Raw genomic sequence first — 13,584 nt, forward strand, 5'->3', positions numbered from 1 at the left:
AAAAAATCATGCAACTGACCCAACAGCACAATTAAAAGTTTATTTAAAGTATGTTGGCAAGTGGCTTGATAATGGAAGATAATAGTATTTGTAGTTTTTTGTTTTTCTGTGTTGTCATTGTTGAGAATGCATTTGTTACATAAAAGTATTTGTGTCCGTATAAATGTATATATTTAAGTATTTTAATGATCCATAAAATGCATAGAACTACATAGTACTAGTATACATTGTATTTAGACACACCCAACACTGGCTTGACGTCGGTCTCTCACAAGCTATCGCGATACTTCTTGAGCTCTCGCCCATGTTTGATACGCTGGGAAACCCCGTATCCTCTTCCTTTTTCAACATGGCACCGAAGGCGAAGAAGGAAGGTTCGTTATTCTGATGATGATATCTTAAGAAATAGCGTGTTCAGTTATAGAAACATGTAGCCAGGAAGACCGACTGATAATATTGTATACATGGATTGTGAAATACGGTCCAAATGCATCTTAGAATAGTGTGAACGTGTTGATAGTGTGACGAGTATGGGCCCAGCGTGTTTAGTAGCTCGTTGCTAATACGTATAAGCTAGCGCCGTCTCTAAACTCCACAAACAATCAATGTAACCTTTATCATCTTTTGTTTATACGTTGCTTTTATGTTAGTTTACTGTGTCAAAAGTTAGTTTATTGAAAGTTTTCTATATTGGACATTCTTTCTAAAGACGAGCATATGTTCAAAAAAGAATGCTAGCAGCTCATGCTGTTGTATGTGTGTGTTAGCCGGCTCGGTATATTTTATAAACTAAAGATAGAAAATAAACAGTTATGTTGAATCTGAAATGGTGAACTTCATACTCTTAATCGGTGACTACAGAGTCAAACGTGTAACAATTTCTGGATTTCACGGCCATGTTTTGTTGCTGTTTAGCAGCAGTTTGTCGCAGTGGTTTCTGATGGTGAACCTCATCGTGGTCGTAGTTAGCCGTCACTGAAACGGGTTTTTAGGGTTAGTTACACAATTAACTGATGCATATGTATGAATAGGATAATCCAATATTTAGATATAAACAGGAAACTTCTAAAAATACAGTTCACTCAAAATGAAGACTTGAGTAGTTATACGTCCAAAGTCAATAAAAAATGTCATTTTCTAGTCTAACATGTGGTCTCTCTGAAATGCAGCAGTCCCGGCCAAGACTGAGGCCAAGTCAAAGGCCCTGAAGGCCAAAAAGGCCGTTCTTAAAGGTGTCCACAGCCACAAGAAGAAGAAGATAAGGACTTCTCCTACCTTTCGTCGCCCCAAAACCCTTCGTCTCCGCAGACAACCCAAGTATCCTCGCAAGAGTGCCCCTCGCAGGAACAAGTGAGTTCAACCTTAATGTCATGATCTGCTAAAAGGTTTGTTTGGTGCAAATGATGGTAAATGCGATCAAAGTATGAAAAACCATGATTCAGTTTTAAAACACTGATGCACTCTTGGACAAATTTAAAGTTTGGGTTTAAAAAACGTAAACTTGTTAGGATATTTGTATTAAAATGTTCTTTAAAATATCAGGGGCTCAATTACAATTTTTACTATAGGTTGGACCATTATGCCATCATCAAGTTCCCCTTGACAACAGAGTCTGCTATGAAGAAAATTGAAGACAACAACACTCTTGTGTTCATTGTGGACGTCAAGGCCAATAAACACCAGATCAAACACGCTGTCAAGAAGCTGTATGATATTGATGTTGCTAAAGTCAACACACTCATCAGGTGAGTGATGTCACTGAATCCCATCATACTAATGGATTAAAAGTTGACTTAAACTTTGTACACAACTTGTAACGTTTTGAGAAGTGAAATCTTAATTCATCTGCCACTGTTTTTGTCTGTTCTCAGACCTGATGGTGAGAAGAAGGCATACGTTCGTCTCGCTCCAGATTACGATGCTTTAGATGTTGCAAACAAGGTGAGCGTTTAAGGTGTTCTATTATTCATAGTTTAAATCAACACTAGTTGATTTTTTTTCTTCCAAAGCTGTGCATGTGATGTAAACTTAATTTAATCTGAATGTTTGTGATGCATTCAAAGGAACCACTGATGCCAGAACCTTAGTTGAGATGTTTGTTCGCTGCTGATCTTCTCCATCATTAATGATCTTTTTGTTTTATTTTCAGATTGGCATCATCTAAACCGTGTCTGAAGAGACTTGTGGAATAATAAATATTTGTATAAACAAAGCTTTGTGTTGATTATTTTTACGTTTCTGTACATTCATTCATTTAGCTTTACAATGGTTACTATTGGATTAATGAAAGGGAGGGAAACCTGATTTTTAAGGTGTAACATTGTTAAAAATAGTTTTATTTTGTACGGTTATTTTCCTGTTTATACATATTTTACACTTGTAGCCTTTACTGCTAAAACCTAAAAAGGAGTGGAGACCTTTAGTCTTTTGTGGTCAGATCACTGAATCTAATGTAGAGCTATTGAACGGCTCTTCTGGGTTTGGATGACAGTTTTGCTGCAGATTAGCATCAATAGGACTCACTAAAGCTGTTTTGTTGGAGCCAGAATGCAGTTACCTGATGCGGTTTTATTTGCAGTTTCCCCCCCTCTATGATCGAGGGAATAGTGGTGTGGTGTCTGTCCTATGGGGTCAAGATGACCAATGACTTGTTGTCCCTACCATGAAGGTGGAGAGGATTTCATGTAATCCATGGACACCAGTGAAGATCACAAATCATTGAAGAAAAAAGGTTCAGAGCACTGTCTAGTGGGTCTAGATGACCCAACTCCCAATGTTCAAGTGCCTAGGATAGCACAAGGGATAAGATGTCTTGGTCTAACTAGATGTTAATGTATTGAAAATGAAGTCACCTGCCCACAATCTGCATTTGTGGGTCATAAACGAAAGGATCAGAAAGAAATGCAACGTCATTTACAAAGTGAAATTTTAATATATTATGTTTTAACTTAATGTGTGCAAAATATTTTACAATTTGTTTTAGTTACAAAAAAACCCAAACAAACTTGGTGCTAACTTCACACACGGCTCAGCCAATGCCTGTCCATGTTTCTCTGGTATCTTCTGTAACTCACTAAGAAATAAAACCGTCTAAATGAGAGAAGAAAGGTGTCTTCTCTGCCAGTAATAAACAGTGTTGTCATTTGGCTGTGATGCACCGAGGCTAAGACAGGAAGGTTCGGACCGTGCCTTTGACCAGGCCTCGGCAGATCGGGCACTTTCGCAGTGATGGGGCGCATTCTTTGCACACCACTAGGTGTCCACATGGGATGAACACAATGTTGACTTCTTTGTCCATGCAGACCTTGCATGTGCGCTCTTCCTGCAGACGTCGGAGCTGCTCCTCCATTGGGAGATCTGCAAAGCAACAGTTTAGACCATGAAATGATTATTAGGGTTTATATTTGCATCACTTTACTTTTTTCAGAATACATAAAAAGCTAACACTACTTTTCTTTTTCCTTAAAAAAAACGTTTCTCTGTCTCAGGCTAACATTCTTCATACCTGAAAGATCTTGACTTGGAGAGGATGCTTCATTTGACTGAGCTGCAAGTGGGAAAGACATCAGTCAGTGACAGCTGTAGCCATAGGAAACAGTTTGCTGTATTCGACTCTTACCCATGAGATCTCTGAGTAGATGAACATCGTTTTTCTGGATCCAGTTGCGGAAGACTTCTGCAGCGGCGTTTCCCTTGTTCAGGACCAACTCTATTAGTCTTGCAGTTTGTTGTTGGGCAGATGTTTGAGCCAGGAGACTGCCATATTCCTCAGCAGCTGAAATAGTCAATCACATTTAAGACAGTTAATCATTCCAGTAACTTTATGGAATCTGCATTTGAAGTGTATTCTAATATTAATATAAAGGTAAGTGAACATACACAACACGTTTTGTTCTCTTAAATGCTCCAGCACTGGTTCGACGCTCTTCAGACGCTGGATTAGTGCCGCCTGGTGTCTCTTCACAAACGTGAAACCATCTTAACCAAAAACAAACAAAACATTAATATTCACTCTCCAGCTAACTATTGAAATAATGTGAAGCGTTTCTGGAGGCTCACTGTCAGCACCTGATGCCATGGCCTCTGCCAGCATCTCCCGCTCCTCCTCCCGTTTCTGGTCCTCAGCGCTCAGCAGGTCTGAGACCAGCTCTTGAACAGTCCGGTAATTCTCTCCGCTGGTCAGAATCTTGCTCTGGACAGTTTGCTTCACCAGGCTGCGCTCGAAGCCCATCTCTAAAGCGGATTTGATCACAGGAGTGTTCATCATTACGGCATCCTCGGACCGGTCCTCTCCTGGACCCAAATGGACCACTGGCAGGGAGAGGTATCAGCATGGTCAGTAATTTTCTAGTGCAACCTCGATCCCCTTCTGATCTATAGTAAAAGTGTTCCTAGGGGTCTTTTAATTACAGTGACATGGAGCAACCACGCCCCCCTTCCCCTCCCTGTTTCTGAAACCACAGAACAGGGAGCTTGTGGCACGGCCTGAACATTTTCACATAACAAATAAGCTCCATTTCAAACTGTATTTTTCGTCTGCTTCTGGTTCACAACTTGAACAATCAAACTACTCAGAAATGCAGTTTTAAGCTTAAATCGTCGTTCATCATCAGAAAATGCCACAAGAACATGTCAAACCCCTGTTTTAATCGGAGTGGGGCTTTAATGTCTGTTGTCCAAGTTGGTTGAGTTCAAACTCACCAGGTGGATCTACAAACTCTCTGGAACTGTTTTCTCCGTTTGTTAGAAGCTGTTGGAGAGAAGTCACATCAATACAGTGGAAACAATTAACAATAAAATGATAAATAAAATTGGCAGGATCTTCTTCTAACCTGCTCAAAGAGTCGAGGAAAGCGAGCTTGAATCTGATGAACAAAATCTTGTCCCTTCTCCTGGAGCAAATACTCACACCTACAGTTCAGGAGAGAGCCAGCAAACCCATTTAAAACATTTCATAGAGGAAACCCCAGCTTCTACATTAGATGGCCCACAATTCAAAACAGCAAACTGAGTTTCAGTTACCGAGGAAACCATTTAGCGTGTTCCACCCACGGGTCATCTCCAGACTCCCAGCACCGCAGGCCTCCATCGCAGCAGAAACACTTGACGTCGTCGTTTCTTCCTGTGGAGGGGAACCACAGAGGCTTCAGTGGGGAAGTTTCGGGGGGTAAAATTATGACTGTCAGAATTCAAAACTAAAGGGAGAAACTGTCTTTTTTCCCCTTCTGTTGTCTGAAACTACATACATTTAACTGAAGGTTTTTGTTTTAATTAATGGTATTTCTCATTATAGTTCCCATTGAAATTTACCCAAAAAATACAAATAATTCCACAGGAAGATGGTTCATTTCAATAAGAAGGAACCAAGAGCAGAAAATATTCAAATTCTACCAAAAAGGAGATATGACTGGATGACCATTGGGGTTTCCTTCTTAAACAACTGCAGTTTTTTCTGGGTTTTTGTTCATTCTCTCAGCCGGTGACAGTTTTGCAGATTAGTACCTACCTACGTAGTAGAATCCAGCTTTGGCCAGCTGTTCTGGGCGCACAGGTATTCGTGATGGCCAGTTAACAAACGTGAGGCGCCTGTCTTCGCTTTGCTGCATGGACGGGTTGGACACGCTGGTGAGGGCAAGGGCTCCTGAAGATGCAGCCGCCGACAATGCTGTCGCCCCAGCGACCAATGGCACATTGTCAGCTCTGTCCCCACGGACAAACCGGCAGTTGGGATAATGTCTTTGGTGCTCGGACACAGCTCTGTCACCTGGCTCCCAGTTACTCAGCTGCAAAGGAGAAAGTTTCAGTTATTGACCTCCAGCGAACACCAGAGCAGTCACTAAAGCTGACATCAAACTCAACTCACTACTGCTCTAAAGTGCAGTCCAGTGTGTGTGTTCATTTTGTAAAGGAGATACACACCTGTCCTCCACAGCTGAAACAGGCCACTCTGTCATTTTGTCCCAGGTAGTAGAAACCCGCCTTGGCGAGCTCTGCAGGAGTGATAATGGAAATTGCCCATGGCTGGAAGGAATCTAGGCGGTCCTGCTCTCTGCGCATGCTGGGGTTGTGGCACGTCGGCCTCTGGTGGGACAGATCCTCCACACCCCGAGAGGCCAGCGGGCTGGAGGGTGGAGGGGCAGAGAAGGCCATGTTCAAGTAGCCAACTGCCTCCTCACTTTGGCCTCCTGAGGGGTTAGAAGCAGCCGGGCCTTGACCAGAAAGCTAAAAGGAAATGGAGCCAATTATTAAAAGTAACAATAACCATGATGATACTTCAGTACAAACCAAGAGAATTTTGATTTAAAAAAACATAAAGTACGTCTCTCTGAACTTACAGGCATGGCTTGGGCAATGCGGAGCGGAGAAAAGGCCGAGTGAGACGAGGAGAGAAGGTTGGTGGTGGATGGGAGGCTTTGGATGAAGGGACAGGTGGGGGAGAGCTGCCTGTGTTTCTCTGTCGGGCAGTCTCCAGCCAGCCAGCCCTCCGCCGTCACATTACACCTGAAACACTGGACGCGGTCGCCTACGCCGGTGTAGAACCAACCTGCCCTGGCCAGACTCCGCTCTGTGACCACTGAAGTCGGGAAACGGGCAAAGGTGGAGAAGCGAAAAAGTTCTGTGGAAACAAAAACATATGAAATGACACAAACAAATGCAGAAATAAAAGATTTTCCAAGGAAACAGAGTAAAAAAAAAAGCAGAAATACCTGAGGAGTTATCATACTGGAGGTCAGACGGAGGACCATTGCGACAAAGTCCCATCAGAAATTTGCTGTTTTTCAGTTGAACTAGAGTTTCCATGACTGGATTTTTAGAATAGTGATTCTAAGAAAAAGGGACATCCTTTTAAGGGAGTGGGGTTTGAGAAAAGCAGAGGTCTTTCATTCTCACATACAAAACAGTGAAACAGAAACGAGACTCGACAGATGAGCGGGAAACGGAAACCTAAAACACTTTCATTATTACCATGACATGGAGACAAACATTCAATTCTTCACATACATTATATATTGCCAAAAGTATCCACTTGTCTTTAGAAGATCTAGCAGAGGCTTCTCTTTCAAATGAGATGCATTCCAGTTGGGGCATCCCAAAGACCATCTGGATACAAAGTATCGCTCTTTCAGTGGCTGTGATTGCTTTCCTACGTCCCGGGGCCCTTGCAGTGGTGTAGAGGCCTCTCATCACCCTGGCCCCTAGACTCAAGAACAGAGTTGTGGTGCTACAGAGGATCTCACGAGTAATACGGCTTGATACAACATCCTATTCTATTTTGTTTGTTAACTGTGCCTGGGTGCTGCTGGTAAAAATAGTTTTAGTGGAGCCAGGGATGGCAATAAAGCCTTGTCGGCATGGCACAACCCAACTGGTGTGATACAAGTGGGACTGTAAGTGTTTTTTGTCTTGCATTTTTTATTCCAAATGGTTTAGAATGACCTTTTGCAGCTACATCTTCAACTCTTCTGATAAGGCTTTCCACAAGGGTTAGGAGTGTATTTATAGAAATGTTTGCCCATCCTTCCAAAAACTTTATTTGTGAGCTCAGACACAGGTGGTTCAATTCTTTCAAAAAGTCTGCAGAATAAGTCTGCATGCTCAGATGCTTCATTTGTAAACCTGTGGCAAAAGGAAGAGTTCAGAACGTGTAAACTTAATTTGAACGGGTGATTGAATACTTTTGGCAATAAACAATGGCCACTTTATTAGGTCCATCTTGCTAGTACTGAGTTGGACCCCCTTTTGCCTTCAAAACCGCCTTAATCCTTCCTGGCATCGATTCTACGAGGTACTGGAAACATTCCTCAGAGAGTTTGGTCCATATTGACATGACAGCATCACGCAGTTGCCGCAGATTTGTCGGCTGCACATCCATGATGCTAATCTCCTGTTCCACCACATCCCAAAGGTGCTCTATTGGGTTGAGATCTGGTGACTGTGGAGGCCATTTGAGGACAGTGAACAGTGAACCAATCTGAGATGATTCCAGCTTTATGACATGGCGTGTTATCCTGCTGGAAGTAGCCATCAGAAGATGGGTACACTGTGGTCATAAAGGGATGAACATGGTCAGCAGCAATACTCAGGTAGGCTGTGGCGTTGTAACACTGCTCAGTTGGTACTAAGGGGCCCAAAGTGTGCCAAGAGAATATCCCCCACACCATTACACCACCACCGTCTCCAGCCTGAACCATTGATACGAGGCAGGATGGATCCCTTATTTCGTGTTGTTCACGCCAAATTCTGACCCTACCATCTGAATCTTCTTCTTCCACTTTCGGCTTCTCCCATCAGGGGTCGCCACAGCGAACAAGTCGCATGGTAAATTTGGCAATGTTTTACGCCGGATGCTAGCCCCCATCTGAATGCCGCAGCAAAAATCGAGACACATTAGACCATGCAACATTTTTCCAATCGTCTACTGTCCAGTTTTGGTAAGTCTGTGAATTGTAGCCTTAGTTTCCTGTTCTTAGCTGACAGGAGTGGCGCCCTATGTGATCTTCTGCTGCTGTAACCCATCTGGCTCAAGGTTGGACATGTTGTGTGTTCAGAGATGCTCTTCTGCAGACCTCGATTGTAAGGAGTGGTTATTTGAGTTACTGTTGCCTTTCTATCTGCTTGAACCAGTCTGGCCATTCTCCTCTGACCTCTGGAATCAACAAGGCATTTCCGCCCACAGAACAGCCGATCACTGGATATTTTCTCTTTTTCAGACCATTCTCTGTAAACCCTAGAGATGGTTGTGCGAGAAAATCCTAGTAGATCAGCAGATTCTGAAATCCTCAGACCACACCGTCTGGCACAAACAACCACACCCCGGTCAAAGTCACTTAAATCACCTTTCTTCCCCATTCTGATGATCGCTTTGAACCGCAGCAGATGGTCTTGACCATGTCTACATGCCTAAATGCATTGAGCTGCTGCCATGTGATTGACTGAATAGAAATTTGCATTACCGAGCAGATGGACAGGTGTACCTAATAAAGTGGCCAGTGAGTGTGGATTTCATACACAAACGCACACAGACCATGCTCTCAAACCCCTCCCCCCATCCAGGACATCCCTTTGTGGCCTGTCTAAGCCTTCATAATTGAAGACAAAAAACCCAGTAAAAAAATATTATTATAATTTTTAATCCACAGCAAGAGTCCCTTTTGGGGGTTTAGTTGGCAGACCCTGCAAAAGTAAAGTAAAATATCATGATATACATATAAATTTAGCAGGAAATCTACAAAAAAAAATCAACTTGGTTGTTTGATTAAAAGTATAAAAGTAGAGTCAGACATCCTCTGTTTGCATCATACATTTTCCTAAGTCATGTGAGAGTCACCTAAGCATCATTTGACTTGTGTGTGAGGTTTAGTGCATGTATTTCGACATCTGTTTGCTAAATAAAGGCACAGCCTGTCTGCACTCATATTGAGATAAATTCACACAAGAACCCTGAATGGAAGATCCAAACTTAGGTCATATTACCTAAATGACTCAGTGTAGATCTGTCACCAAGGGGGGAAACTTAACATTCAAACTTCAGAGAAGCTTGGAACATTTTTAAATAAAATTAGTAGAAGCCTAATGGAAATGTCACTTGTGTTTTCAATGATTTAGCAAATGATCTGCTAGCCCCCAACGTTTCATTGTAATTACGGAATATGAACATAATATTAAGAGTTTTTTGTGTGATCTTTGAACTCAAACATGCATATTTTTTATTATTAAAATTAAATTATAAAAAAACTATCAAACGGGTTAGCTAATAAAAGGGCGACATCCGGAGAGACTTCACTTTACCTTCAAATTTAAAAGGCCCGACGTTAGCATGACGGGCTTTAGCCGTTTGTCTCGGTTAAGCTAACAAACATCACCATTTTTTTAAAGAAATGTAAAAAATAGATAGATTAAATGTCGTAAATGAATGTTCAGGACGTGGAAAAAGATCAAATATCAATAATGAAGATAAAAAAAATATGTAACAACGCCTGCTGACGAACTCACCCGAACGGCAATTTTGCTCGGAAAGTCCCGAACATTCCTGTGTCGTCACTTCCGAAAATCACGCGCAAAAAAAAAAAAAAAAGTCTTTGAACTATGGTCTCTGATTTTAAACCCAGAGGCTCGGTTCTGATCGGTCCCCCACATGAGTTCCAAAGCCGTATAACGGATTGCGGAAAACTATTAATCTCGACAGTAAATAAATGGCAACATTTTTAGAAAAAGAAAAAAAAGTTGGCTGTTTGCGTAGCTGTGAAGCTTCATATGCTTTTGTTTTGTTTTTTTTACCGGAAAGTCTATTTTAATACAAACGCAAGCTATGCCTAAAATGCAAACAATTATCTAAAACTTACTTACACATTGAAAGGAAACGTTTAAAGAGAATAATACGTCGCATTTGCTATCAGCAGCCATAGACAGGAAATCGCTAACAAATTTGTCGTAAAAAAAGACGACCAAAAAGATACGACATATATAAGCCAATATTATTTAATAAAACAATGTAATATTTAATTTAGGTATGCATGTACTTACTCGAATTCTATGTTGAAGGCAGAACAGAAGCAAAAACTGACTTGAACCTGAGTTCCGTTGAGTTTATATAAGGATGGAAAACCCCTATGACTCAGAGGTGGGCTATCCCAAGCCTAGGATTTTCACTAAACTCCTGTTGTTACTGATATAGAACCAGTATGCAGAGCGTTTAAACAGAGGACTGAAGGATGTAGTGGATGAGTGTCACCAAGCATGCATTAAAGGAAGAAATATCCATAATCATATCAGGTTAGTTGTAGATTTTTTGGATTATTGTGACTTTGTTGACCCCGATACAGTCTGATATTATTTCTTGATTTTTATAAAGCATTTGACACATTGGAGCATTCCTTTTTTAATCAAAACCCTGACATTTTTAGGATTTGGTGATAAATATTGTAATATTATTAAAATGTTCTATACTGATATTTATAGTTCCATTTTCTTAAATCCAGGAATCACTCCCTGCTTTGTAATTAAAAGAGGTATCCGACAAGGTTGCCCCATCTCACCCAAACTGTTTATAGCTACTTTTTTTAGCCACTCAGACATTAAACATTCTCATAAATCATAGTCATGAAATTCAAGGTATTTATATTTTTGAAAAGTAATACAAAATTAGTCCGTTTGCAGACGATACTGCTTTACTTCTAAAAAACGATGCAAAGCATCAGGCTTGAAACGAAATATTTCCAAATGTGAAATTCTCCCCATTCACTCATGTCAGCACCAAACTATTGAAGCCATTAGGGTTGTTGATGAACTGAAGTATCTGGGTGTATTATTGTCTAAAAACACAATAACAAGGGAAGAAGTCAACATTACAAACCGATTGCTTGATATAAAGAAAAGTTTAAACCGCTGGTTGACAAGAGATTTAACTATTTTTGGGAGAAATCTGTTAACCAAAGCAGAAGGTGTCTCTAAGATTATTTAACCCTGCTATTCCTTATACATATCCCCTGCAAACATTAAGAAAGTTAACTCGATTATTTTTCAATTCCTGTGGAAAAACAAAACACAGAACATTTTTAAATAAAATTAGTAGAAGCCTAATGGAAATGTCACTTGTGTTTTCATTAATTTAGAAAATGAACTGCTAGCCCCCGGCTTTGGTATAACTCACCCAACGTTTCATTGTAATTATGGAATATGAACAAAATATTAAGAGTTTTTTTGTGTGATATATATTGAACTCAAACATGCACAATTTTTTATCATTTAAATTAAATGCTATTCCTTATACACATCCCCTCCAAACATTAAGAAAGTTAACTGAATTATTTTTCAATTCCTGTGGAAAAACAAAACACATTATATCAAACGTCCCCAACTAGTTCTAGCTCTAGATTTTGAAGCTATGGTTGGTACATTCAGAATTAATTTTTTAAAAGCCCTTCTGATTGATAATAAATCCATGTGGTTTCATATTCCAAGATCAGTCTTTAAACATTGAGGAGGTAGAGACTTCCATTTGAAATGTGATTTTGAAGTCAACAAGATTCAGATCATTTTGTCCAACTTTCACAAACAAATTCTTCAGTTTTGGAAAATGATATTCAATCACAATTTTACCCTTCATGGATCAACATTATGGAATAACAGAACAGTAATAGTTAGTAGAAAATCTTTATTCAAACAGGATTGGTTTGACAGGAACATTCTTTTTGTTAAAGATTTAACTGACAGTGAAGGTAATTTATTGAATTTTCTTCGTTTATCCCCTTGTGCTATCCTAGGCACTTTAACATTGGGAGTTGGGTCATCTAGACCCACTAGACAGAGCTCTGAACCTTTTTTCTTCAATGATTTGTGATCTTCACTGGTGTCCATGGACTACATGAAATCTTTCCAGCTTTGTCATGGTAGGGAGAACATGTCATTGTAAGGGTGGGGTCATCTAAGATAGCACAAGAGTTAAAAATAAATTCCGTCTCACCTGCAGCCTTAAAGAATTTTAAAAAGTATGTCGAGCTATTCCTGCTGCTCTGATTCATTTAATAAAGAACACTTTATTAACTCCTCGTAGAACAATTATCTCATTACCAAAACTACAGACAAATGGATGTAACGTCTTAGATCTCAAACTAAATAACAATTTTTTGAACAACTGTATAAAAGAAAGAATTTATCATGTCCATAATCTAGCTTCTTTTAGATCATTTTCTTATTCCAACAGCCAATCTCTGTTAGTTAAAGCACACTCAAAGTACATTAGACGGCCTGTTCTGCCGAAAATAAAAAAAGCTCATTTCAAAATAATTAATAAATACTATCCTGTCTCTGATTATCTTCAAAGCAGGATTGTAATCTTTTCAGTGAGATCTAGATTTTGCATAAACAGAAGCACATCAGAAATACCTAAAGGGGGAATGTTCAGTTTTAAATTAATCCAATTCCTTATGTGAGTCCAGAAATCCTTAGAGTAATTGCATGAAAAAAACAAAAGTTCCAGCGTTTCTTCATTTGAGTTACAAAAAGTGCAAGATTCCACATCAAATTGAACCCTTGTGCTATCTCAGATGACCCCACCCTTTCATTGACGTGTTCCCCCTACCATGACAAAGGTGGATAAAGGTGGAAAGATTTCCTGTAATCCATGGACACCAGTGAAGATCACAAATCATTAAAGAAAAAAGGTTCACGCACTGTCTAGTGGGTCTAGATGACCCAACTCCCAATGGTAAGGTGCCTAGGATAGCATAAGAGTTAATCACTTGTGATTTCAAACACTCTTCTTTTCCCTCACCTGTACTTTATATCACTTCTTCAGTCTCTCTCACAGAGCAGACCCAAAATGACCAAAACCTGAGCAATATTCTGTGAGTTTTGGCAGTTGGTTTTTAGAATGCAAGCCAGGAAAATAGAAATTGAAAATATATTAAATAGGTTCCCAATGAACATTTGTATCCTTGTGTTTTAAGTAAATAAAGGGATTTATTAATTATTGATAGTTTTCTTCATAGATGAGGCTTCTGGTGGTGAAACATAAGCTGAAGCTCCCTCATGAGGACAGAGTGAGCTGTTGGAGTCTTAATGCCATCCAGTTTGAACTCACTA

At 40.1% G+C, this 13,584-nt stretch overlaps 2 protein-coding genes and 2 non-coding genes across 8 annotated transcripts; 3 read left to right on the forward strand and 1 right to left on the reverse strand.

The window, feature by feature from the left end:
* The first annotated feature begins 225 nt into the window (after nucleotides 1–225).
* rpl23a (ribosomal protein L23a) lies at nucleotides 226–2,212 on the forward strand. The gene is made up of 5 exons (XM_004076385.5): nucleotides 226–374; nucleotides 1,170–1,350; nucleotides 1,569–1,745; nucleotides 1,872–1,941; nucleotides 2,150–2,212. Exons 1-5 carry the CDS (start codon nucleotides 305–307, stop codon nucleotides 2,162–2,164), a joined length of 513 nt encoding a protein of 170 aa, XP_004076433.4. The 5' UTR covers nucleotides 226–304; the 3' UTR covers nucleotides 2,165–2,212.
* Nucleotides 1,394–1,462, forward strand: LOC111948715 (small nucleolar RNA Z17). The gene has a single exon (XR_002874677.1). It is a non-coding gene; the product is annotated as a small nucleolar RNA Z17 (small nucleolar RNA).
* Nucleotides 2,012–2,078, forward strand: LOC111948714 (small nucleolar RNA SNORD42). Its single transcript, XR_002874676.1, has one exon. It is a non-coding gene; the product is annotated as a small nucleolar RNA SNORD42 (small nucleolar RNA).
* A 697-nt stretch (nucleotides 2,213–2,909) lies between the features above and the next one.
* birc2 (baculoviral IAP repeat containing 2) lies at nucleotides 2,910–10,617 on the reverse strand. 5 transcript variants are annotated; one of them, XM_078930468.1, is made up of 14 exons: nucleotides 9,994–10,131; nucleotides 7,003–7,196; nucleotides 6,708–6,825; nucleotides 6,336–6,616; nucleotides 5,920–6,222; nucleotides 5,507–5,783; nucleotides 5,023–5,122; nucleotides 4,833–4,911; nucleotides 4,702–4,750; nucleotides 4,069–4,311; nucleotides 3,880–3,978; nucleotides 3,620–3,775; nucleotides 3,506–3,547; nucleotides 2,910–3,357 (listed from the first exon to the last, which is right to left on the reverse strand). In XM_078930468.1, exons 2-14 carry the CDS (start codon nucleotides 7,183–7,185, stop codon nucleotides 3,164–3,166), a joined length of 2,124 nt encoding a protein of 707 aa, XP_078786594.1. In that variant the 5' UTR covers nucleotides 7,186–7,196; nucleotides 9,994–10,131; the 3' UTR covers nucleotides 2,910–3,163. The 5 variants fall into 5 exon arrangements, with proteins under 5 accessions (XP_078786594.1, XP_023818594.1, XP_078786597.1 ...); XM_023962826.2 differs by having other exon boundaries at nucleotides 7,003–9,174; nucleotides 9,994–10,128; XM_078930471.1 differs by lacking the exons at nucleotides 7,003–7,196; nucleotides 9,994–10,131 and adding an exon at nucleotides 10,525–10,617.
* Between the last annotated feature and the right edge of the window lie 2,967 nt (nucleotides 10,618–13,584).

Source organism: Oryzias latipes, chromosome 14, assembly GCF_053564925.1.
Source record: "Oryzias latipes strain Hd-rR chromosome 14, Olatipes_Hd-rR_3.1".
Lineage (NCBI taxonomy): Eukaryota > Metazoa > Chordata > Actinopteri > Beloniformes > Adrianichthyidae > Oryzias > Oryzias latipes.

What these genes read in the sequence shown, in the direction of transcription:
- rpl23a (XM_004076385.5), top strand. Translation starts at nt 305, where the DNA reads ATGTTTGATACGCTGGGAAACCCCGTATCCTCTTCCTTTTTCAACATG. An exon ending in ACCGAAGGCGAAGAAGGAAG is followed by an intron (nt 375 to 1,169) that starts GTTCGTTATTCT and finishes TCTGAAATGCAG; the next exon opens with CAGTCCCGGCCAAGACTGAG. An exon ending in AAAGTCAACACACTCATCAG is followed by an intron (nt 1,746 to 1,871) that starts GTGAGTGATGTC and finishes GTCTGTTCTCAG; the next exon opens with ACCTGATGGTGAGAAGAAGG.
- birc2 (XM_078930468.1), bottom strand. Translation starts at nt 7,185, where the DNA reads ATGAGAGGCCTCTACACCACTGCAAGGGCCCCGGGACGTAGGAAAGCA. An exon ending in CCAGTATGATAACTCCTCAG is followed by an intron (nt 6,617 to 6,707) that starts GTATTTCTGCTT and finishes TTGTTTCCACAG; the next exon opens with AACTTTTTCGCTTCTCCACC. An exon ending in AAGAGAACAAAACGTGTTGT is followed by an intron (nt 3,776 to 3,879) that starts GTATGTTCACTT and finishes TGACTATTTCAG; the next exon opens with CTGCTGAGGAATATGGCAGT.